At 43.2% G+C, this 25,141-nt stretch overlaps 1 protein-coding gene across 2 annotated transcripts in view; it reads right to left on the reverse strand.

Annotated features, from left to right (window-relative positions):
* FANCA (Fanconi anemia complementation group A) overlaps positions 1-23,999 on the reverse strand; it is a 39,260-nt gene extending 15,261 nt beyond the window's left edge. For both annotated transcript variants that reach the window (XM_019536050.1, XM_019536051.1), the window contains exons 1-24: positions 23,943-23,999; positions 23,368-23,477; positions 22,438-22,510; positions 21,546-21,688; positions 20,840-20,935; positions 17,768-17,841; positions 16,545-16,657; positions 15,088-15,170; positions 14,472-14,505; positions 12,365-12,431; positions 11,469-11,581; positions 11,231-11,307; positions 10,448-10,589; positions 9,704-9,837; positions 8,629-8,739; positions 8,110-8,205; positions 7,955-8,011; positions 7,084-7,172; positions 6,557-6,617; positions 6,419-6,468; positions 5,891-5,967; positions 3,506-3,613; positions 942-1,084; positions 415-485 (exon numbers count right to left, since the gene is read on the reverse strand). In XM_019536050.1, coding sequence (XP_019391595.1) covers positions 415-485; positions 942-1,084; positions 3,506-3,613; positions 5,891-5,967; positions 6,419-6,468; positions 6,557-6,617; positions 7,084-7,172; positions 7,955-8,011; positions 8,110-8,205; positions 8,629-8,739; positions 9,704-9,837; positions 10,448-10,589; positions 11,231-11,307; positions 11,469-11,581; positions 12,365-12,431; positions 14,472-14,505; positions 15,088-15,170; positions 16,545-16,657; positions 17,768-17,841; positions 20,840-20,935; positions 21,546-21,688; positions 22,438-22,510; positions 23,368-23,477; positions 23,943-23,982 — 2,162 coding nt within the window. In that variant the 5' untranslated portion in view covers positions 23,983-23,999. The remainder of the gene's footprint in view (positions 1-414; positions 486-941; positions 1,085-3,505; positions 3,614-5,890; positions 5,968-6,418; positions 6,469-6,556; positions 6,618-7,083; positions 7,173-7,954; positions 8,012-8,109; positions 8,206-8,628; positions 8,740-9,703; positions 9,838-10,447; positions 10,590-11,230; positions 11,308-11,468; positions 11,582-12,364; positions 12,432-14,471; positions 14,506-15,087; positions 15,171-16,544; positions 16,658-17,767; positions 17,842-20,839; positions 20,936-21,545; positions 21,689-22,437; positions 22,511-23,367; positions 23,478-23,942) is intronic.
* Between the last annotated feature and the right edge of the window lie 1,142 nt (positions 24,000-25,141).

A 25,141-nucleotide genomic window follows, 5' to 3' on the forward strand; every position in this document is an offset into this window, starting at 1 on the left:
CCCAGTACTCTTTCCTGCCATGGCCAGGGGTCGGACTTCATGATCTGCTCAGGTCCCTTCCGACCAACTATGAAACTCTGCTCAAGACCTCTCTTTCTATCCCATCTTTAGAAGCAACACACTGCCACTATTACCAGCAGGCAGCATTGTATTGTAACAACAAGTCATCTGGTAGAAAGCTGAACTAAGATTCACTTCAAAATTACGGAGGCTATACAAAAGCGCAAAGTATTTCCACCATCATATCAAAATACAGTAGTTTTTACATCAGCGAGGCTCAGAGTAAAGGCTTGAAAATGTCAGTCTGGCATACTGGGCAGCAACAAGGGTTCTCTACAGATCCCTGCATAGCGCAGGTATTATAGCACCCTGCAGGTCAGTCCTGTGAGCAGCCTGCCCATGTGCACCTCTTACCTGTCAGGGGGGTTAAAATAGGAAGCAGCTATTAGATTCTGGCAAAAGGACGTCAGTAAGAGATCAATGACCTGGAACAAAAGAAACCATTCGTGTCTTTGTGACTGGAGGGCCTAGATCTACTTTTAGATGGATACACGCACACTTTCCCCACATATTAGAACAGACATGTGCTATAGTCATGGGTTCCAAGACACTGAAGTTAAAGCTCTGCATTATAACCCCAGGAAAGTTTTATATCCCCTCCAATTATCCAGACATGCCCCATCAAGAAAGCCTGTGTCACTGAATCCATATACATGATATACTGCATACCCCTAGGGCTCTGCAGCCATCCAGAGACTGGAAGGCTCAGTGCACACTTCTGTTCTCCAGAGAGCACTACAAGATGTGCAAACTGGGAAATACACTTTTTATTCTTCAGAGAAGTCAGCTTTTGGTGTGGGTTGTATACACGTGCATACACAGCCCCCACTGGCCCCCAAGCTAACTGCGCTCCTCCTCATTCCGAGCTCTAGCATACTCACATTCTGATACGGAGCTTCAATTCTGGGGTCAGAAACGTTAACTTGGACTCGAGAATTCAGGGAGGCAGCTTGGTTCTCATCTTCACTGTGTCCCAGGACTGCAGTCAGCCTCTCAGAGATGACTGCAATCTGGGCTGGCACAGCTGCAGGAGAAAGCAGGATAAGAAGAGAAAAAAAAAGGCAAGTGCAAAGGTGAGAGAGGAGCTGGAATTCAGGGCAATACAGCGGTTTCCAAAATCCTTAGCTGTTGATTTTTTTGTATAAAGGCAAGAAGGGAATTCCTCTTGGCTTCTTTTAATATATACACACTCCACTGTCTCATAATACCATAAAGTGCAGCAGAAGAGACTCTTTTTTCTTCTGCATTTTGAGACCATCTTTGGTTTGGAAATGCCAAGAACACTGCCTGGAACAGCATGGAACTGAAGGGGGCCCTCAGGATGCTAAGACCAGATCCCTCCAGTCACAGACAACACTGAAGTCCCAAAGCACCCAGAGGAGCCCTCCCTCCAGTGCACACAGCTGTGGAGTACTGTGTAATAAACTTAGGATCTTTAGTATAAACACTAAATCCACAGGCTGCTGCCTGAGGACAGCAGGAGGGATAAGTGTACTACCGATGCCAGGCCCCTGCAATTAAGATAGACCTGATGGTGCAAAGCAGAAAGTGCCCCATGCGATAGTAGAAGGTAAAACAGTGGCCTGACCCAAGATAAATTCTTTCCTGACCTAAACCCAATAATCTGTTTAACCCTGAGCATGTGACCAACAGACAGTCGGCAGAAACCTAACAGGTTTTCTATACTGTTAGAACACTCTTCAGCCTATCTTCCATCTCTAGCTGCAGCTAATATCTGATGCTTCAGAGGATGGTGAAACCCAACTCCTCCCTCCTTTTCCCCCTTCTAAAAGCTAAGTAATCCAATGAAGGGGGAAAATAATTTCCTCCTGGCCCCTACAAGCAACCAGCAGACACCCTGAAGCATGGGATTAAACACAAAAGGGCATAAGCAATATAAGGATATTAAACATTCAGGAGGAAGGAGGAGGAACATAGGATGGAAGCCTGATCCATAAGGGCTTATCACACCCAGTCACCTTCCTTACCTGTACTCACGAACCACGGGGCCCACTGCAAGCCAAGCTAGCACATGTCCTCAAGGCACAAGAGCCCAGAGATGTGTCAAGCTTATGACCCCAGTGCGGAGCTGCTCAAACACTCAGCCTCTCCACACCTCCAGGAGACTGTCTATGCCCTGGCACCATTTTCTCTAGATTCAGCAATTGCCTCCAGGCTCTGCCCTCATCATCAGCACAAATCGAAAACAAAAGAATGGGTGAAAAAAAATGGAACTTCCAGCACTTCTGCACTTCCCAGATTTTGGCTTGTGGGACAGGGGCCGCTTGGTGCTCAGAACAGTGCTCCATGGGTTACTTACTGCCCTGCAGTGCCTCTCACAGCATATGCTCTACAACTTCTCACACACCAAGGATAAGAAAAGCACTAAGGACATTTTCATACATGCTCTGGGACACTACACCGGGCACATTAATTTGCGAGCCCTGCTAATTAAAAGTCCCCGCACACCACGCGTACCAGCATCCCTGCACTGAAAAATGGCAGTGGGGCACACTGAACTAAAGCTCATTGAACGTGTTTTAGTTCAAAGCACCCTGTCACCATTTTTTCAGTGCAGGGACACTGATGCACATAATGCAGAAGGCTGCCAGGGTGCATCAGTTTCCGTGCTCCAGCAGACTTGATTAATTGAGTCTGCTCCCACATGCTGGATTTCTAGGGCATCGAAGCAGGCTCCCCACCCATTTATAGGAGACTAAAACCTTCAAATGTACCTAACAGACTAACCACAGGCCACAGAAATGCGTTGCCCTTCTTCAAACAAACAAACGCTCCTGCCATCATTGCTTACATGTTGACATCTTTGGGACAAAATAAGTTGAGGGTGTTAAATGCCAAACACCAGGTGTTTGTTTGTTCCGTTTTGTAAGCAAGCAGCAAACTCTAGTTTAGGCATCATTCTTCAGGGGAATTTACTGCTTGGGGTTTTTCAAGATACAATAAATGTATTTTGTTTCATCTGTCAGGATGACAAATCTCACCACAGCTAAGCTTGGCCAACATATCTGTCTTGATTGCAGTTAAAGGAAAGCCAAAGCTAGTACACTATCTTCCTAATGCACAGCTCATGAACCGAGAGACCACAGAGTATTTTGGAACAATGGTTCCCAAGCAGCAGTCCAGAGAAGCAACCCTTACACCAAAACTCATATTTCACATCCTGCCAGAGGGGCAGTACTCTGGTCTCAAACTGCATGGCTGAACAACAGTAAGAGGGGAATCCTCAACCTCTCAGCAGAGAAATGCTCTAATAAAAAAGATGGCCCTCACCTCTAAAAAGATGACCAGGAGGACTTACATGAATCAAAGAGATTGGTCTTCAACCACAGTGGCACGAAACATAGCTCTGTTGTTCCGGAATTATGAACAGCCACCTGTGAAAATTTCTTACATTTTATTTGCTACCTGCTCTCTCCCCACGTACCACTGTATTTGCTTTGGTCTGTGATCAGCGTTCTCAGTTCAGCTAGATCAGCCTTAAGCTGCTCAAATGGCTCTTTAAGATGGTCAGTCTCCATTTCTATTGATCCATCTAGATAAATAGGAGAGAAATGTGACAGATATTATACTAGTTTAAAAACATGAAACCTAAGCAATAATTCACTAATCTTCCACATACGCCTTATGTAAAGATTACATTCATTTTTGTAGGTAAATCCACAACACAATGTGGATCCGTCACTGTTCATAGCGTCATTTTATCCTCAAAAATTAAAATGCCATTTGATCACTTATGACCTTATGACTTAGAAAAGAATTTAACTTCTGAAACCAAGAAATGAAAGAATCTCACTTCATAATTTCTTTCCTACTCTGATTTGCTCTCCATCCCCTCGCAGCTAGGCTGCAAAAACATTCTACAAATGCAAAGTTAAATGCTAAAATCTGAAATCGGACTAAAATCAACAGCTCCTGCTGAAACAAGAAAGCAAAAACTATATTTAAGTCCAGATGGATAGGTTGGATCTTTGTTTAAAAGTGAAGTTCCCATTTGTCACTGGAGAGAAACAGCTTCCAATACGCAGCAGTGCAGGCCCAGAAGCAAGCAGGATGGTTGGTGAGCGTTTGGGAGGCAGGGTTTTGTATCAGAATCAAAACAAACCCAACCTTGGACACATGGAGATTTCCAAATAAAGACTTAGGCTAAATTTGCTAATTGTTATAACAGTTTCAAATGATTATATTTTAATCGCCTTTCTGTGCTAGAGCAGAGCCTAGGGGAGGCTTAGGAATAATGGACAAAACATATCTTTGGTATAACTTCACTGATGCCAGTGTAAGAGCACTAGTGATGAATTGGCTTAAATGAGTCAGTTCTGCCACAATGTGAGGAAGATCAGAAGAAGCCGCTAGAGGTCACTGTTAACTCAAATGTACTTGTGCTTCCAAAGAACAACTTTCTTTACAACTATTTAGTCGGCTGAATAAAAGATATCACCTCTACCCAAAGACTTTGACTCCCCTTGTGCTTAGACCAACACAGCTAACTGCCTAGATCCCTGAAATATAGAAAATACCACATGTTGCCATTTGACATGGAAACTCCACAATCTGAAGAAAAAGAGCCAATTTCAACAACCAGGCCTAATTTTTAACATGGCTTTTATGCCACATCCCCTGCCCGGATGACATCTGACCCCTACAGGTAAACCACCTGCTTTTGTTTTCTGCAACCCTTCTAAATTTGCATTCTTTCAGAACAGCTTTCTAAAAGACTGGCTTTTTTTCATACCTGAGAGACTTTTGACCATCTTTCATACCTCTCACCATTTTCAATTTCTTTTTTTGGCCCAAGGAAGGACGTGCGTGTCCAAAAGCTTGCAAAGAACAACTTTTTTGGAACAATTTAGCTGACCTAATAAAAGATATCACCTGTACCCAAAGACTTTGCCTGCCTTTGTGAAAGCCTTCACATTCGAGCAGGGTCATGGTGAACTGCAGTACTGTCACTGGTCTTTTTTTGCACTTCCTGGTTTCCAGGACACTAAGCAGCCAGACCCTGCCGAATATCAGAAGACTGACAGAACTTCTGTCCTTGTGTTAAGTAGAAGGGGTCAAAACATACCTACAGAACAACAGCAACTTTGTGAGACCCCTTAAAAAAGTGTGATGTTTCCTTAGTATAGTCTGTATACTAACTTAAGCTCAGTTACTGACATAAACTACGAATATTTGACTTTAGCGGACCTAACTCAGTATTGCTGCTTCTGTTACTGTTTGAAGATAGGCCCCATTTTGGGAAAGTCAGCAGACAAACTCCCCTTGCTCAGAGAGGCTGTTGAAGTAAGTCTATTAAAATTGTGCAATGCTGTCAGCCTAGCTGCTAAGGTCAGATCTCAAACTAAACTCAATGGATGTGGGTTGGCAACTATAACAGTTACATTTTCAGACTTACTTTTCCACCTACTCCCTTGGCCCCTTTTCTAGGCACTTTAACTCAGTGCTAAGACATACCACAGCTAATATACAATCACACTGTCCTGCACCAGACCAGGACTCAGGTTCTGACACTCCAGGCTAGTGGGAATAACAGGTTTGCTCCACAGAGAAGAAATATCCAACCCAGTGTTAAAGTAGCTAGTTCTGGGATCAGTCACAGCCCAGGTAAGAGCACGAACTTCCTAATAAGACTCAGAGCTGTCAGTTTCATATATTAATACAGCATAAAATCACTTATGTTTACGCACACAAAGAAATGGACTGATCTGCACCGGAATTTTCCCAAGGATCATAAAGGGCATCAATAAAAACAGATAGTTAATCTTGGCTCATTTTGCCAACACACACATTTAAGGAAACGGATTCTCACCTTGTACCAGTTTCTTTTTCATAGCTTGACAATCTTGAATATATCTGGAGTACACATTTGGGGGAATTTTATTGGCTCTGAATTAGGAGAAAAATATATATGAATCAGACAAAAACAGATAGACAGAATTAATATGTATTCCCATATATATCTGTGACTGCAGTACTTGATGGGCAGGTGTACAATGCTAAATTAACATTTTTGGACTAGATGGCTCACTGAGGTCCCTTCCGACCCTAGAATCTATGAATCTATCACTGTTTATGTAACAGGACTACTTCAATGTTTTAATAAGGTTCTGACAGCTACAACTAAGTGTTAGACACTATATGCAAGACACTAGACCTAGAGACTGAATCAGGGCATCTCATATGAACAGTCCTTGGAGTTTGCCAATAAGTACCAATCTGCAAGCAAGGCGTCTTGCAGTAGCACGGGCCTCAGATAACCTGATTCAGTCAAACACTTCTAAGAAAAAGCCTAGCAAATCAGAAATTCCCTTTGCATCATGCGCTTTGTTTTCAGTACCTCTTTAAGGAGTCTATAAGAGCCATGCATGAATCTGGAATTTCAGGGAGCTGTAACAGAGAAAACATTTGGGTTAGAAGAGCATTCGCTATTCACAAATTTACAAATGGAAGCATACCCCCTGCCCCCAATACTAACCACTCGTGGCTGGAGTAAAGCAGGAATAAAACGGGAAATATAGTAAGGTCGTCTGAAAATACTAAAAAGACATGGCAAAGGTTAGCAGCAGCTAAACACAGAGTCGCTGTTGTTCTACCAAGTGTGATGTCTGCTTGGCTGTACATGAGGCGTGTTTAAAACCCAGAACAAATTCTATTACCCATAAGAGGGCAGCGCTTCTAAACAAAGCCACTTAATATAGGTGTTAACTATTGTTAGCATCAAGTTTCCTTCCCCTATCAGCTGCTCACAGGAGAATGAATCCAAATTCACATCAATAGCATTCGTACTAATGAAAAGACCCTGAAGCTGTGGGTCATTTCTTGAGTGGATGTCGCTTTCCCATCCTCTTACACATAACCTGCACAAACAGCCTGGGCTTAGGTGTCTATTGCAGCACTAGATAAATACCCCTTTGCTCTCAGGTCTAAGCTTTTTCCCTCATTTCTGTTTTGACATACTCCTGAAATAGCATAGTTTGCAGAACTCTTGGGCAGTCACCATACCTGGCTTCCATCACGCTGGTAGGGATCTTCCCTGTATTTTCAAATATCTGAATGGCCTTTTCAACATCCTGAAGCACTTGGCAGTGGGGCTGGCTCACGCAGGTGACAAGGGAAAAAATAATACAGATGTTAAGATGACAGTAAATCTGTCTGGCCTGCTCTTTCAAGCCTAGTAATTTACTATTTTACCTTCACTGTATTCACAGTACAAAGACCAAAAGGATGCCAGGGATTGCTATGGAGAGTAACAATGTAAGAAAAGCAGCGGAAAGGAAATGAAGCTCAACCTGTACCCAACTATAGCAGTCTCCTTGTGTGTAAGCATAACTAACACAGAGCTGAAAGAAACCAGAAGAGCTTTTCACTCGGAACTTCATCAGGATGTGCCCCCACCTCCCCATGATGAATAGCCTATGCCCTCAGCCACTGCATCATACTATATTTACTATAGACACCAACTATATTTCATGCTCTTTTAAATAAATTCACTCTTCTTATTTATTTCCAGTCGATTGATCTGTCCAATCAAGTTAGCTGCTGATCAAAACACAGAATAAAAATGTTACTCAAAAGTAACAATGGCAAAGCCAAACCTCCCCTTTCTGTTTAGTAGTGTTATTCAAAACATATCATGTTTATGGCAGCCTGGGATTGCAGTCTGAGGACACAACTCCTGCCAAAGAGAATACCCCTTAAAATCAGCAAGTCATCTTGATTGCTACGGAAGACCAATGCCATTCATAACCGAAAAGACTTATTTATTTACTGAGGTGATGTAGTGTGGCCCTTTCCACGTGACCAATGACGAGGTGGAAATCATCACAGTAACAAAGAGTATAATTAGAAAACATTCTGAATAATCATCCAGTACCTGCACAATTTCTTTGGTCGATAAATCTTCATAAAGCCCCATGTCCTCTATGGAGACCTGTGTAGGGTTACATAAAAAAAAAACCCAAAAAGTGAAGTGGGCTGCACTCAGAGAAAAACCTCATTCTTCAGATGCAGAGAACACCTTTTACTAACCTTGAGATCAGCCAGCCTGGTTTTGGCCAGAGCGATATATTCCGAGAGAAAGGAACGGTATTTTGCTGGCACAAAAGGTGGATGCATTATGTGGACCTAAGGAGTGAAGTTCAAAGATAGGGTTATGATTCTTTAGTTTTACAAGCTATGAATGCCAACTTCTTGTTCCTCCTATAGATTGTCTGATCAAATTCCCAGAAATAAGCAGGCACAATTGCCTGCTTGAGGACTCAAAGAAAAGCTAGTCATATTACAAAGGAAACCTTTCCATACACAAAATCATGATGAGCTTTAATTTACTCCCCTGAGAGTTAATTTTTTTCATCACACCAAGTAAGGGAATCCTTCGTTAGTTATTTTTGGGAAGGATGCTGGTCCTGCTTTTGAGGGATAAGCAAGACAATTATAAAATATAATTTTATAATTATATGCTGAAAGCCTGACTTAATAAGGTGAAGCAGCTTGGAGCAGCTTTCTAACATAGCCCCCAGAAAATGATCTTCATTAGCAGCTTCTCACCTTCAGGTACTGTGGCGCTTCAAAGGGCACCAACTCCGACAGGAATTCAAACAGGAAGACCAAAGCCTTCTTGTTGTTACCATGGTAACCACTTGAATTCCCAAAGGAAGCCTAAAAGAGGAAAAATGACAATATTGCCTTTGAGTGTCAAGAGGCTACAATCAGTGTGGCGATCCCAGCTGCCATATAAATCTGTTTTCTGTCTAGGCAACACACATCCATGGAAGGATTTCCTGAGAATATTATTTATTTATTTATTTTTAAAAAATTATTCAATTCCCAGAAAACCTGTCACAATAAAATATCAAAGCTCAGTTTAAAGCCCTTCAGGGAGCACTTACAGGCAGTTAAACTGAGGTGGTAAACTGAGATTTGTGACTTAGGAGTCAACAGCAGACTCACAGGTTTTTACACAATGGTAAATACAGCTTTGCCCTGATAAACCTAAATATTATAGGAACAATACACCTGTCTACCAAGGTCACACAATATAAAATTTTATTTTTCAGTAAGTTCTGGCTATTTCAGGACTGACAAGCCCACTTGTGCGTATACAAATACATAAAGATTTGCATCTCTAGATTCAATAGACTTTTACTACAGCTGTCAAAGCAGATCCTCAACACGTGTGATTACCGCAGCTACCTGTACTTCTCTGCAATTTCTCCAGCCTACAACCCTGCATGACAACGCTTTCAGTTATCAAGACACTGGAAAATATCTAGTCTTGCTGTACTTATTAACAAGCCTTGTACACCAAAATTTCTGACCAATAACCAGAGAAGCCAAGCAGAAGTCAGGGGAGGAGGGAAGGAAAGCTAAAAAAAAAAAAGACACGATTACTGAAAAGAAGAAATATTTGGGTTATTCCTTTGTAAAGCTAAAGGCAATTGTCAATACTAATAATATATCACTACAGTCAGGACTATTATTGCCCACCTCTGCTCCAGAAGGATCAAGGTTCTTCCTATGCATGTTTAAATGAATTAATTCCTTCTAATTCTCTCCCGACCCACTCCCCACTGACAAAAACCACAGACTTCTCAGCTAGTCTTTTTTTTTCTCTTATTCTTACCTTAAACCATTCAGCATAAGGCATGAAAACAGCAGGACCCTCCAGCGCAGCCTGACGAACTATCAGGAACGCAGTGATTATATTTTCCATATCATAATTCTCAAAGGCTTTTGTGAGCAGACGACTCAGTAGGTCTAGAATTGATACAAACAGTAACCTAAAGACACAAATTACCTGTGGCTGAAATTTGAAATGGACTCTTGGCATTGGAATTCTCTTAAAAATAAATGCAGCCAATTATCTGCTTTGGGACTCGGCCACAACATTGTATCTGTTGTATAATGGGCACCTTGCTTTTCAACAAACCATTTAGACTGCACTGGCCCCAAAGAACTGCAGAGTCCAGACCAGTGAGCACTAGGAATCACAGAAGAAAGGGGCACACTTGTGGTGCGCACACATTAAGAAAGAACCCAAACTGTACCAGTAAAGGCTACTCAGATTAGCAGCTAAGGCGATTATTGCATAACCGCTGCTACCAGAATTAAAATTTTGAGAAACTGCAGTTGAAAGGCTTGACATGTACATCAGGATGAAACTTGGACAATCTGAATGGAGAAGCACAGCCCTGGTGTTTTTTTTCTTACAATGCAGCAAGCAATTAATTATACAATGGCTGAAACCATCTAGAATCTGACTACAAATCTAATACTGTGCTGGTCAGGGCAGTCCTGAATGTTTGGCACCCTGACAGCAAAAGACAAGCAGGACAGATGCACTATCACTTTCCTCAGCACCCAGTACCTTTAACCAGCTGCGCTGCTTTCACCTGGCAAATCACCAGCATGGATACACAGGAAAGTACATGCTGCCAGTTCACCTCATGAGTCTCCAGGACCTGTTGCAATTGAGACAGCAGCTCCTCTGCACTGAAGGCCACGAACAGCTGGAAGATAGTAATGGTGTTTCATTTTAGTTCTGCCATCCTGGTAGAGTGAAATCTCCTCTGCACTTTGTCCCGACAGGACACTCCTGACTTCACTCAGGATGCAGCTGCCTTCTGTGATTTTGAGTCAAAGCTACATTTGTGTGTTCCCCAAGCAAGCTTCCCAGCTCGTCAGTCCCCAAACAGCAATGCTGCCACTGACTCCAATGCGAGTAAGATCAAGCTGTTTCACAAACACAATGATGCAAGTGCCTTATCTACTTTTTACTCTTTATACATGGCTTGTTATTGTTATATTTTGGACTGCAGCATGCTCGCACTGTATTTGTCCCTCCCTTACTCTCACTTTGTTGTGCAAATGTCTTCATCAGGATGAGCAGAATTTCATGACTACATTGTCCTCCCACCTCATCATTGCCTACAACTACTGGAAGCTGATTCAGACCATGGGACTGAAATCCACCGCTTTCCTTCTCAGTCTAGTGCTGGCCATTGGAATTGTGACAAGGAAAAAAAAAGAACTGCCAACTACAACTTAAAGAGTAGTTTTTATACACATCAAGTTCTGAGCAGTTTCAGAAATGTAACATGAAAAACTTATAAGCTATGTTCTCTGTGCAAAACCTAGAAGACAGACGTACTTTGTGATACAGGGTAGTGAGTAGCGGGGTGGTTCTTGCAAAACTCCACTCTCTCTGCATATGAATGGCATCAGACACTGCATCCAGATTAAAAAAATGTTACTTTACAAATCACAGCAGATAAAAAGTATATGAAACCTTCTCCAAATTAGGCATGCAGCTCTATTTTAACCAACAATTTAGAAACCTTCCTCATTCTACTTGAGGATTTCTGTACCTTTCCTTTCTCGATTCCTACCTTTCAACAGAGGATTATAAGTAAGAACTTCAGTCAAGGTGTGAACGAAAAATTGCTGCAAAGCATCTGGACACACGCTACTTCTGTACATTGTCACATTGAATATGTTCAGCCTATGAACAAACAAGAAACATTCAGGGACCACGCAGGGATCCACTGACCATGCGTGGCTTATAGATGACACCTTTGTATTCTCATAGTTTCACAGTGCTTAGGGTCAAAAGGAACCTAAACAGATCATCAGGTCCAACCCCCTACCCTGGGCAGGAACTAGTGCTGGGGTTATAACATCCCAGCCAAATATCTATCTCCTACTACTGCTGTTCTTACCTGTCAAGTTGTGAAAGTTGAAGTAAACACTGATAAGATGTTTTGAACATGTACTTCAAGAATGACTCTGCCCCTCTGCCTCCTTCCCAAATTGACAAATTAATATAGGGGGTTTAGTCAGTTTTTAAATAAGAACCAGCTAAATGAAGCACAGGAGAACTGATCAAGAGACAGACGGGGCACGACAACTGTGATCTCTAACAAAGGAGCTGGAAGCAGGAAGTTCAAGAGGAGGCTGGAACTGGTGGTAACTGCAAGGCACACATTGAGAACTCAGGTGAGAATGGCTGCCAGGGAAACTCACAGAGTGCCATGTGGGGATTCCAGGGGTGGTCTGAGATTGCCAGAAGGTGTTTTATTATGTTTCTTTTTTGCAAATACCAGCCAGTAAGTTTATGTGTATGTGTTTGTAAGGGTGGAAAATATCAAGAATAAGTCAACTTACCTATGAATTACTTGAAAATGTCTAAAAAATATATATGCTCACTTCATAAACTTATTACAAAAGACACACATGGAACAGTGGAACAGACATGCTTAAGGTATTTATAGGAGAGATTTCTTACCAGCATTTTACACCTTGCAGCTTAGTGGGGTTTTCCTGCTTTTCTTTAGCAATGGCATCCAGCACCCCTGATACCCCAAAATATAAAATAAACACAAAACAAGTCAGAGAAAGATTTGGAAAGAATTGTGCCATTAAGCTTAGAGAAACAAATTAGACTGAGCACTGTGCAACCTTTAAGGAGGTGACCCCATTAGGGAAATGGGCAGCAAGAACCATTCATCAGTGCTCAGTTCTCAGGAAAATGTCTTTATTAGCATTAACCTTGAACCACTTTAAAAGGATCCCCAGCATGTGCTGGCAATCGAACCATTTAAAGATGCACATATATGACATCTCAGGTTCCAAACCCTGGCCCCAGATCCTGCAAATACAATCTGTTAGCACAGACCTTTGTGCCTCTGCGACGGTCCACTAAGAGATGAAAGAATTCCGCAAAAGGACACAATGCTTCTGCTAGCAGATCTTACCTGAACACACTGTTACAGAGGCATGACTAGGTCACCTCACCATATGATAAAAGGTAGAATGCTGCTTGAAAATTCACCAAGGCAGTCCCACTTTGAAAGTTCACCGTATTACATCTAACACCACTCAGACAAAGACTAGCCTCTATTGCTAATTCTGCTGAGGGTAAAGTGCTGGCAGTTCATTCATAGCACTGTCTTGGCACATTAAACTGCCATACTCACAGCCTGTTATTAAGGCTGGTCCTAGTGAATGTGGTAGACACAGCAGCTTTCCAGTTTCTTACTGTATCTTCAAATACGTCTGAATTACTTGAGTGAAACCACCAAGCTTTAAAAGAAGAGCCTTTTGATGTGGGTTGGGATTTTTGGGGAGACAGAGATGTCTCATGCCTATGCCTTATCTGCCAGGCCCTGTTCTTTGTTTAATTTATTCTCTCTCTCCATGAAGAGGAATAAAGTTAAGTAAAAGAGGGAAACTGCTCATCTTCAGACACAGGAGTTCAATATCACCGTATCATTATGTAGCCTAATGCTCCTATTGCTTTCAGCTTGTTTGTTGATACCTACACCTCTCCCAGCCCAGATCTCTGCAAAATATTTAAATCACGACAGCAGTTAGTTACTGAAGTGAAGAGACCCAACAGTGATGACCCAGAAATGTTCACTACACAAACTAAATAAGAATAATATCATAGAATGTCTTAATCATTCCCCTTTTGGAGAAAACCCTGAAGGGTCTGCATATAGTCCTGGCCTGAAGAGCATTGCTATTAAGAAACCAGAAGAACTGGTCAAGATACCAGTGAAAGAACTAATTCAAGGAACATCCTGGGCTCTTGCCTATCTATGGTAAAGCCAGGGTGCTCACACTGCAGGTACGTGGCTGTGTGGACAGGATGGCAACAGATGAAGATCACCCCCTGCAAAACAGGGAAGTTGACTTGTGCTTGGTTTCCTCCCCTCACCCCCGATTTGCAAAGTAAATCCAGATGCTACTATTTTGTACCCAAATCATCATCACCACAGCTCAGTGCAGAACAAGATACACTGCTCTTAAGACATTTTAGAAAGACTCTAGCTATTAAGTTACATACCCAGTTTAGATTATGTGGGTGTCTTTGTTCATTACTCTTAACTCATCATTGTTTAATAAAGTTATATTTGAAGCCCTTACAAAAGAGATATTCTTGAATTCAAAATGGCATTGTTGACAAAGCACAGAGTTCCTTGTGCCAAACATGCAAGTTCAGAGCTCAAACATACCAAGGAACCAATAAGTTAGCCTGCAGCAAACTCCATGCTGCCACAGGTACACTGCTTCCAGGACCTGAGCCAGCTCATTTAAACCAGCTTGGTTATCTGTGCGCTACACTACAGTCTGCCGTGCACACATATCCTTAGTAAAGAAAAACTGGATAGGAGGCAGGACTTATTTGCCAGGCCAGAGATGAATGGGAGAAGAGACGGAGGCAGCTTGAAAAAAATCAGTAACTTTCTATTACACTCCAGTAGATGAAACATGTTTTCAGTAGATAGCTCCTCTATGCCCTCTGAAATCTCCCAGAAAAGGAAGTCTACCTAGTAAAGTAGTTTCAATACATTGCACAAAACTCCAAGTAGGAAGTAACCAGTACTTACAGGTCAACATCCTTTGCAGAACAGCAAAACAGATCTGTTTGAAATGAACAAATGATGGTCACTTAGCATTTAATACAGCAGCAAGTGTGTTCAGAGTAAATCAAGGGGTTCAAACATTAAACTGTCCTGAAATTCCTGATTCAAAGCTTATCTTAACATAAACCAACTTGTCACATAAGTATAATGCGATTAATTGAACAGCCTGATTATGTTTGGTATTGCAAACCAGAAATGCAGCAAAACAATCTAGGAGAACTTATAGGTAAAAAATCCCAAACCAAATGGGGACCCCAAGAAGGGTGGATGTGTGAATTCATTATCTCCAAAATCACCTTTCAAAAGTTACTGATTTTAGAACCCTCCCTACCACCCCCAACCTTGTCAAGCAGCTTAGAAGATTCACGATAAACTCCCCAAGAAGTTCCAGGCATTGGATCACTCAGCATTTACCTCACCCTATGTTCTCTAGCTGAATTACTGCCCTGTCTATATTGGAGTGCAAGCTCTTCCGGCAGGAACCAAGTAATTCTGCATTCTACATAACATTACATAGATCCATGCCCACCCATCTTTTCTTTAAAGAACATATACACAAACCGTTTCATGTTGTCCTTACCTGGGGGCTTTTATTTAATTCCAGCTTCTTTCCCCGATCAGCAGTTTGCTGGAATCCATTCTGAAGAAATGTGATCACAAAGTCTGCAAATCAAGAGTGAGCAACTGTTTTAGCACTCCCTTCTATCCACAACAGGAGATCACCCACCAGACTCCCAACCAGTGTTCCCTCTAAGCTGCGTAGCACGTGCAGCTGCACAGGCACACCTGGCAGTGCAGCATGAGCATGCTTGTGCTCGCCACACAGCTTAGAGGGAACACTGCTCTCAACAGGACTTCACTTGTTCCACAGCCAGGTAAGCAGACTGCCCAACACCAGCTTATCTCCCCATTCGCGTGCAGAAGGTCCCAGACATCCATCTGTTCAAGAGCTGGTACAACTGACGCTGATGTTAATGTGTTCCACAGTCACACATTTGACATGTTTAGATAGCCTGATACCGTGAGTCTGATCTATCTCAGTATCACACAAACATAAGAGAACAATCAGCAAACAGGCTATTTTTAAGTGCTCTTCATAAAATGACTGACAAAATGATTTATTTTTATTTATTCCTCAAGCGAGTTTCAAATGCCAGAAGTCAATTGGTTCCTCAGAACTATGCACTCTAGGTGAGTTTGTACAGAAGAGAGATCTCTGTGTCTGAGGAGATCTGAGAGAAAAGACTAACACATGGGATAGTAAGCAAAAAGAGACCCAAAGTCCTCAAGCTGAAGACTAAGTCTGAGTATCAGAACAATGAAAATGCAGAAATACGTACAAGAGAACTGAGTTTGCCTGGACATACATGACTGAAAGCATTACAAGTCAAGGTCAAGTCCTGCTTCTCCATCAAGTGACCAAGCTATCAACTTTTTTTTCTGAACCAGAAGAAGTAGGCAACAAATTTAAACAAAAAGCAGCAAGCAGAAAACAAGGCATAAAATCAAAGCCAGGTTGATTTTAGATGGTTATGGTTAAAAGGTGGAAAGCGCACACACAGGATACGGGAAACCAACACTGGCTACATGCCTTGCCTCACTACTGCCACCCCTCCTTGGTCAAAGAACTGAAATGTGTGGTACCATGGTGTGTTGCAACAGAATAGAAACCCTCTAATTTTAAGGTTACTGGGTCTAAAAGCAAACCAAATAGTGGTGAGCAGGGCAGGAGAAAGAGCAACAGGAGAAACTGAAGCCTCCACAAGCACCTTCATACCACAACTGTGATGGATTGTGCCAGGACTGGGAAGGAAATGCTCTGAACTATTAAAGCAAATAAAATGACAAAGGAATAATAAAAAAAGCCCAACAGCCAAGAATGATTCCCCTCACAATGTAAAAATGCAACTCTCATATTTATTATCTTCTGTTCTTATCAAATGGAAGCCTGGATTTTTACACTCCAGGCTTAGAGTAAATACTGAACATTGAGTGCTTTAGCCCTCACAGTGTTAAACACCTTCTTCAATGGCTTGCCTGAGAGCATGCGTCTGCAAAGCTCCATTTCCTGGGAAGAATCTTCTGCCTGCTCACACAGGAGACAAAGGCTGCTGCATAACCACTCCACCACCGCAGGGGTGTCTGAATTGCTGAGAAGACACAACAAAAGCACATTCAGCTTCTTTCCTTCCCTATTCTCATGGTATTTGTTTCCTCTTCAATTGACATTCATTCGGAAGCAGGAAAGGGCAAAGATGCCTCCGCAGCTGGCTCTGTGTCTTATAGTTATTTTTTAAAGTTGTGCCAAGTGAAGGCTTGATTTTCTTTACAAAAATATTCCAGAGCAAACATGTCCCCAGGAAGAGAACTGACCTTGAAATTTGGTCCTTATTTCTGCCATAAAAGTATTTCCATAGAGACCTCTGTTAGGATAAAGCTCCAATAGACAGACCTTTCAAAGAATTTAGGTACTTAATTCAGGAGTTGAACACCTGAATACCTTTAGAATCTTGATCTTACTCTACCCAATGTCACTTGGAAGGCTGTTTTTCACGTCAGCTTTTTTACTTTTTTGAGGCTCACACAATCAAAGCAAGCACTGAATATCTTTAACTACTGCATATACTTAATAGCTTTAACTACTGCATATACTGCATTGAATATCTACTGCATTTAAGCACTGAATATCTTTAACTACTGCATATACCATAAGAAAATCATCCCAATCTATCTTCATGGTTTGCTTGTATATATTATGTAATTATTATATGGTCTATCCATTGCTTATGTATATTACATTTTACATGTGATAACACTATGAGAACACTTGTAAATTGGTGTGCAAAGTGCTGGGCATGACTGCTACAGAAAGAGAACATGTCAGTTCTCAAGATAATGAAGGCTTTGCAATATGACTCCCAACAGGGGGCCTATGGTGAAAAGAATCAATTGGAAAAGACAACCATTCTAGTACATTTTAACTTCCAATTTCAATCCATCAAGTTTTCTGTTCCAGATCAATTTATAGCATGAACTAATTATTCTCTGGGGCAATGTTCTGCCCAAGCTTGCTGTGATTTTTGGCCTTGTTCAGAAGCTCCCAGCTCAATTTCAGCAGATGCCCACTCAAGGCCAAACTTCATTTTTAATGCCCACATATGAATTTCCACCATAAATCTTAATCCAAGGTACTAAAGGCTAATCCTACATTACGTTTTGAGAGATTAAACACATCTGTAACTGGTTATGCCTCCAATTACCTCTCCAGCAGTTCGCCCAAGTTTACGGTGATGTCTCTGTGCAGGTGCCACACAACTTCCAACACTGGTGGCTTCTAAGAAAAAGAATGACACAGTCAGATCCCAGTAAACAACATTTGCCATATCTAACTTTCTAGTGGCAATGCTAAGAGAAACTTCAGCCCCCTGTGTTAAATTCAGGGCATGGACAAATCAACCAGAGATCATAACTGCAATGGTATTATGAAATTGTAATTTAAAAATTAGTTACAACAGACATTTCTTCTTACCCACTTTTGGATTAAGAGCTTGATAAAATTAAAAAGGGTAAAAAAAAAAATCCTTTATGATAACCAACAATCACTTCAGAGAAGAAATCTTTTTCTGCCTGTGATAACCCTGATTAGAGATCTTCTACAGGGGAAGGGACACCTCCCAGCATTGATTCCACAGTCTTAGTCACCGAATCCAGCACAAGATAGTAAGAGCAGAAACCTGTAAGAGTCTCCTAGCTGTTCTGCTACCTTGTATAAAAGTCTCGTGCTTTCAAATTCAGTTCCTAACCAACAGATCATAGAAAAAGACCCAACAGTTGGCACTGTTCATGGCTGTCTCAGCAAAGAGGCTTAGTACCACAGGGGACGGAGGAGAAAACAGTAGCTTGAAGCTCCTAATATTGAATGCAAGGTCAGTCATCAACAAAATCAGCACTGTTCAGGGTCTAGCTTTGAATGTGGCACTGATTCTGTCACTGAGACAGTTTAGGGCTTCCCTCAGCCCTCTCCTAGCACAAGCAGTCCCCAAAGGTCCTTTGCATCACAAGCCAGGAGGGAGTCCAGGATGCAACAGAAAAAGGAGGCAGCAAAATACCAGCTCCTTTTCCTTCCAGCGTCATGGGCAAAAGAAATTTCACCCCCCCAAAAAAATAATATCTGAGTGCATCCATATAAACTGCAAAGTGAGAAACAAGAGGAGCATGGTGTGCAGACATCCAGAGGGAAACACTGGAAATACCCAGGAGGAATGAAGAGAGCAGCTTCTTTTCTGCATCCTGCATATTCTTTCTGAGCTCAGCCTTTACGAAGACAATTACATATGCAACGCAACAGTGCGAGTGAACAAAGGATTCTCTCGGGCAGTGACTGGACCTACTCATCCAGAAGACCATAAACTAGACTCTATCTTTTAGCCTTGGACTGTTCATCTCCAACATGACCGGCTCACTCAGGCTCAACTCAAAACCTCCTCTTCTTTCCTACCAGGGCTATAAGCAGACAGTGTCCATTTTTAAAAACTCCTGAACTCCTTAGCTTTTCAACTCACTTTAAAACAAGTCACTCAAATACAAGCTCAATGCACTGACAAGTTAATACAGCTGCCTGTTTCCTACCATCAACACAACATCCCCAAAGAGACAATATCGCCACATCAAAACTCATAGATGAACTCCTGCAGATGAAGCATCCAAGCAGAAATTTTGCCAATAGTGCAATATACACTGTTCCTGTTATAATAACTGCACTTCACAGATTATGCCACTGCAGTAAATCCAAAGCAAGCCTAATCTTCTACAAGCCCTGTGGCAGAATCACAGCCAGCAGACAGATTGTACATGTTTAACTGGTCAACCACTTAGCTCATTTGGCATACCTATGCTGCGACTGCTGTGCAGAGCTGTCAGCACATTTCACTGACATAAGCAACCAGACATGGATCCACTCTTTGGGCAACACAGATCACTAAGCATGAGAGAGATGAGGACAAAGTGCCGTGTCAAGAGACCCAGCTATGGAACACTCTTCCAGGGGTCAGGCAAACTCGAAAGCAATCATCCCTGGGAAATAGGGTACAGCCTTCCCCTTTCAGAAAGTCTTTCCCCCCCACACGTAACACTCACAATTTAAACACCACTTTAGTCCCAAACTCCTACCAACCTTCCTTTTCAGGAAAAGACCTTGAGAAGAGAGGCATACCACAGATTCGATGGAACGCATGAAGGATTTCAATACTGCTATTGATTTTACAAGGAAGGCTCTCAAATATTACAGTAATATGTAGCAGTATAAAGCCTTACAAGAAAAAGGCAGAACTTCCCTATCTGTATTGAAAGAGGTCATTGCACAAAGGGACTGACATCTGCAGTGCTGTGTCCATGCTGTACGCACTCAATGGAAAAATCTCCAGTGCTGCCAGTACTCATGAAAATGCTGATTGACATCCACACAAAAAAGCAAAGCTTACAATTACTGCCAGCCCTTTGATGCAAAACGCTGAAGACAGCCAGTACAGGTTCCCTTCTCAATGGCAGGACCTGAAAACTGTGTCTTAAAATATGGAAACTACATCATGTGGTAAATGTGATGCAAGAAGCTATTAAGTAATCAATAATGTACGATGAGGAGCATTTAGCTTTCCAGATATCAGCATGTCTCAGGGGCACTGCAAAGCAGGCTGGAGAACAAATGCTTTCACACACCTAAGTACTCCTGGGCACGCTCAGGAGTGTAACGTGCATGGTCAGGAATGTTATTGCATTTATTTATATACACACTTACAAGAAACCTACTCAGTGTTCACCCTCCACCTGCAAAAGTGCTGATGGAATGCCTCTGGTTTCATTGCAAAGCAGGGCTGTGCTTAATTAACATTTTGCCTGTTTGTTTTGTTTTGTTTTGTTTTAAATGTTGGCTCACTCCCCAACATCTCTGACCCAGCTGGATCAGAGTTTTAATGGATTTTACTTTTAAAATATTAGTTTACATAACAGCAAAGCACCAACACATTTAAAATCAAAATGATGCTTTTATGGCTTCACAAAGGTCATGACAATCCCCAGGGAGAGCCCAATATGCTAAGCATCCATCAGTAAGTAGGAGCAATAAGCTCTTGACTGTGCTACAATATGCCATTAACAGTACCAAGAGGAAGAAATCAGACTATTGGATTTCTCCAGCCCCTTTTAAAGTTGCCCCTGGCTTTTACAGGATGCATATCTAGAGAGTTTAAATATACAGGACTGGATTCTACCCAAGTAAGCTAAATGCTGTTACAGCCTAATGGTTTGAAGGACTGACCATCATCTGCTAGACTCACCTGCATTTTCCATATTTCCTGACAGAAGAGCGAGCGGCAGAAAGCACTGTGCACCAACAAATCTTTGATTGTTTCAAGCAACGAGGACAACTTCTTCTGGAATTGCCCCAGAAAAAAAAAGCAGAAAAAATGCCCTTAGTAAATAACACAACGTTGGAGCAGTTTCCTCTTGTTCCTTATTCGTTAAATCACAAGTGACTGAATGGCTCAAGAGCCAAGTGAAGAGACACTAAGCCTTTTACCTTTATGTTATGAGTTCAGATCCAACCCAGATTGATAGGGACCAAATCACTGCCATGGCTATTCTGTGGGCTAGGCAACACAATCCGATGATCTCTAGCAATCATCGCATTTAGCTCAAATTGCAAGCCAGGGGGTTAAAGGTTAAACAGCCCGCAACATAAGGGTGAATGTTCTGGGAGGCCTGAGATGCTCTGAAGAGGGCAGTCTCACATCATGCTATTTCTGTGGGGAAACAGGAGGTCAGTTCCAGGCTGCTGATTTTGCAGCTTCCAGTTTGGAAAATCCTGCATTTTTTAAGGACAAGTTCAAACAAAGATGTGAACACACAGCTGATTGGTTCTGTTTTCCTCCTACCCCCAGAGGCATGTACTGAGGATAGACTGGTTGGGTTTAAAGAAAGTACAAAACCAAAAATAGTTCTTGGCAATAACCTTTTTGCTACCAACATTCAATTTCCCCTTACCCTTTGTTCCCTATTCAACAGCACAGTTTGCCCAGACTCCAACGAAGCCTGAGAGATCTGCTCAACACTGGCAACAGCAGTTTTGGCTGACAAGATTCCCAACGGTACGCCCAGGCGTGAGGCCTGCTCCTGTAAAGCAGACACTGGAAAGCAAAGTAGGATCAATAGTGAAAGAAGTGCAGTTTGAGCACAAGACCAGGAACACTGAGTTTTAACCCTAGCTCCCACAGTCACTGCTCTGGGGAAGCCCTTCGGCTTCCCTGCCTCATTTTCTCTCACCCACAAAATAGGGGTAACACCACCTACCTCAGAGGGGTGTTGCAGCAATTCCTTATTACAAAGAGCTTTGAAGAAGAGCTCTTGCTAAGGGAGTGCAGCACAAGATTCCCAAGGTTCTCCATTTGCAACTTTAATAAAAAATTTTAACACTGCCTTGTGTGCGTGGAATCTTAAGCCAAAAGTAAGGCACTATGCAAAAGGCTCCCTATAAGTTCCAGTTCTGGGGCTTCTCTCCCTTCCTCTGGGAGACTACTTAATATGTAACATGAGTCTCACTACGCAGATTGTTAAGGTCATCTTGCTACGCTGCTAAGGTAGGCTGAAGATGCTCTGAGGGAAGTGACTGACTGTAACTGAGTGTTCTCACAAGCCTCAAATACTTGTAAACATAGACTTACTACAATGACAAGCAAGTGGCTTACTACTGTCCTCACTGAGAGAAATCACAGTGCTTTACATACTTACAACTGTGCATCTGTTTCAGAGAAGAATAAACAAGCAGACTGACATTTGCTCAGAGCAGGAAGTTAAAGGCACCTGGTAGGCAGAAATTCGATGAAGCAGGCAAATTAAATTTCCCCCCTCTCTCTCTTACCAACATTTTCTCACTTACCTACAAATGGTTCTGAAACCACACGTGGAGGCTCCGTACTGCTCTGCTCCGTTGATTTATTGGAATTTTCCACCTAAAACAAAACAAAAAATAATGATCAGAAATATCGGTCGCAGAAATATGTTGCCTTTATTGATACCTACCACCTGTACCACAGCACTATGGTATGTACTTGACATAATTTAAATAAAGCTTAATATTCATGTAAAGTAGCTCTTAGCACTGTTTGTCGACAGATCTTAAAGCACTTTTTAAATGAAGTAAATACTGTGATGTCTACCTTAGAGGGATGGGGAAACTAAGGCACAGATCAATTAAACATCTTTGAGCAGGCCAGCAGCAGTGCCAGGAATAGAAGCCACGTCTTCCAACTCCCAGCTCAACCTTCCTCCGGCCAGGCACACTTGTGAAAACTGACCAAAATGTTAGAAACTGACAAAGAATCTGGATCTCTTTTAATGGTTGATTACTCCAAAGTTCTCCTTTGCTGGAAAACAGCCCAGAAAGCTCCAGATCTCCCTACACAGGGCCTCAAGGGCAAATGTTTTCTCCAGCCAGGTAGGGCACGATGATATACAGGAAGTCAGCAACTTTGTAGGCTGTCTGCACGTATAATGATCACACAAATGTCTAGAGAGACACAAGCGGCAATTCAGAGAAAGCCGACAACTCCAACAGCTGGCCTCTATCCATGATAAACCCAGTCAACTGCGATCCCAACGAAGGTGATGGTATCTTGCCAACATACATTAACCAGCCCCCCAGATTTTTCTTCCATGTGTATTACTGCAGTTTACCTTACTTTGTTTGGGAGTGACACTTTAAAAAATTAAAAAATAAAGAACTCGTGTAGGGACCAAACTCCATGCAACTCTACAGAAATAAGAGGATAGGAGCAGTAAGCCCCAAACTCTCACCTCTCTCCCTTACCTCCAGAAAAAGGTCATTCAAGTTCTGGTGGCAGCTCAGGAGGCGAACCGCCGCGTCCTGCAGCCCTGGCCCACGGTCGGCCACGCATTTCCGCCTCTTGACTCTCCCTGCTAAGAAGTCAGTTTTAAAAGTCAAGGTTAACTCAGCAAACTCGGGCTGTTTTGCTCATAACACACCAACCCTTTTGCCTGTTGTGTGCATGCTTCAGAGAAGAACACGCCGCAGACTGACACGGACTCGGAGCAGGAAATTAACAGTGCCCGGGCGGCAGACATGCGGGAGCCAGGCCAGTTCAACGCCCCTCAGGCAGGCGTGTTCTCACCGACCTGCGCACGATCCAAGTGCCAGGAGCGGTTTTGTGCCCCCTGTGACGGGCTTTGGCGCATTTTAACAACCCTTGCTGGGGAGGGTGACACACCGCGCAATTGGCAGGGCGAGCGATGGGGTTTTAGGATTAGGCCGGGCGGGGCGATCCTGCCTCGGGTGGGCCCGCGCGATGTGCCAAAAAACCCTGTATTATAATTGTTATTTTCATTATTAATCACACTGAACACGGACTCCCCCACACCACCTACCCAGCAGCTCGGCCAGAGCCCCACTGCCCCGCCGCGCCATAGTCCACACCTTCCCACACGGCCGCCGGCCCGCGCTGCGCGCCCATTGGCTGCGGCCGTGCACCGCCATTGGCTGGCTCCCTCCTCCGGCCGCGCCTTCTTATGACGCTTCTGGCGCTGCCGAGTCGCCATCTTGGGAGTGGCAGTACCTGTTAGCAGAGCCGGTGGTGGCACTGCCGCCCATTGACAGACGTGGTGCACCTGCCGGTGGGGATGGGAGCCCCGCGGTGGTAGTGGGAACGCCCTGTGGTCCGGTCCCAGCCCCCCCTCCGGGCTTGCAGGCTGTGGCAGGACTGGAGCTCTCGGCTGGGAGGTTGCACCTCTGTGAGCCCTTGTGTAGGCTGTGGCCCCACGGAGGTGGCTCCATCCCCATGGCAAGGACTGGGATAACGAGGAGGGAAGGCTCCAGAGCTGTGCATAGAAATATTTCCTCACGGGGAGCCCTGGGGGCCTGGCCAAGGCTCCAAGACGGCCACCAAGTGCAGTGAACCTGGGCTGATCGGTGTTTAGCTGCAAACGCAGCCAAAGCGACTGCATGAAAAAGCAGGAGCAGAGCTGGGACCAGCTGGCATTTTGTTGGCCAGGGTCGCTGCTGTGATTCTCTGGGATGCAGGCGCAGCCTCCAGAAGCCAGCTGCGCGCTGCGGCAAGGAGAATGGGGCCTGCCTCGCTGGGAGGTAGGAGCTGGGGCATTCACATTGGCTCAGGGGGCAAGAAAAGAGATGAGCTCCAGCTAAGAAAGGGAGGATTGAACCCTGGTGTTAGGACCAAGGGCGTGGCAGTGAGATTAGAGCACGCTGGATGCAGTCAAGGACAATTGGACTTTGCTTTATGATTAAATCCTGCCCTGGTGTTGGCAGCAGCTGTTTCCAGTGTTAACCGCTAAACCCACTAAAGGAGCTGCCATGGAAAGCTTGGTTTGGACCATGGAGGGGTTCCCTCTTACTGCAAAAATGCTTTTAACATAAATCAGTTTTATTTAGAGAACAGAGAGTGCTTGTATTTTCTTTAGGCTGGACTATGGGAGGCCTCTCCTCCTTGAGCCTGAACTCGCTGAGCCTACTCACATACTAGTCAGGCCTTCAGTATTGATCTTCTTGTACCTGACTTGAACTCCAGAGGTGCCATTAAAGGCTCTGGCAGGTTATACGGTGCTTTCAT

Source organism: Crocodylus porosus, unplaced genomic scaffold (genome assembly GCF_001723895.1).
Source record: "Crocodylus porosus isolate Cpor-Errol unplaced genomic scaffold, CroPor_comp1, whole genome shotgun sequence".
NCBI classification, from domain to species: domain Eukaryota; kingdom Metazoa; phylum Chordata; order Crocodylia; family Crocodylidae; genus Crocodylus; species Crocodylus porosus.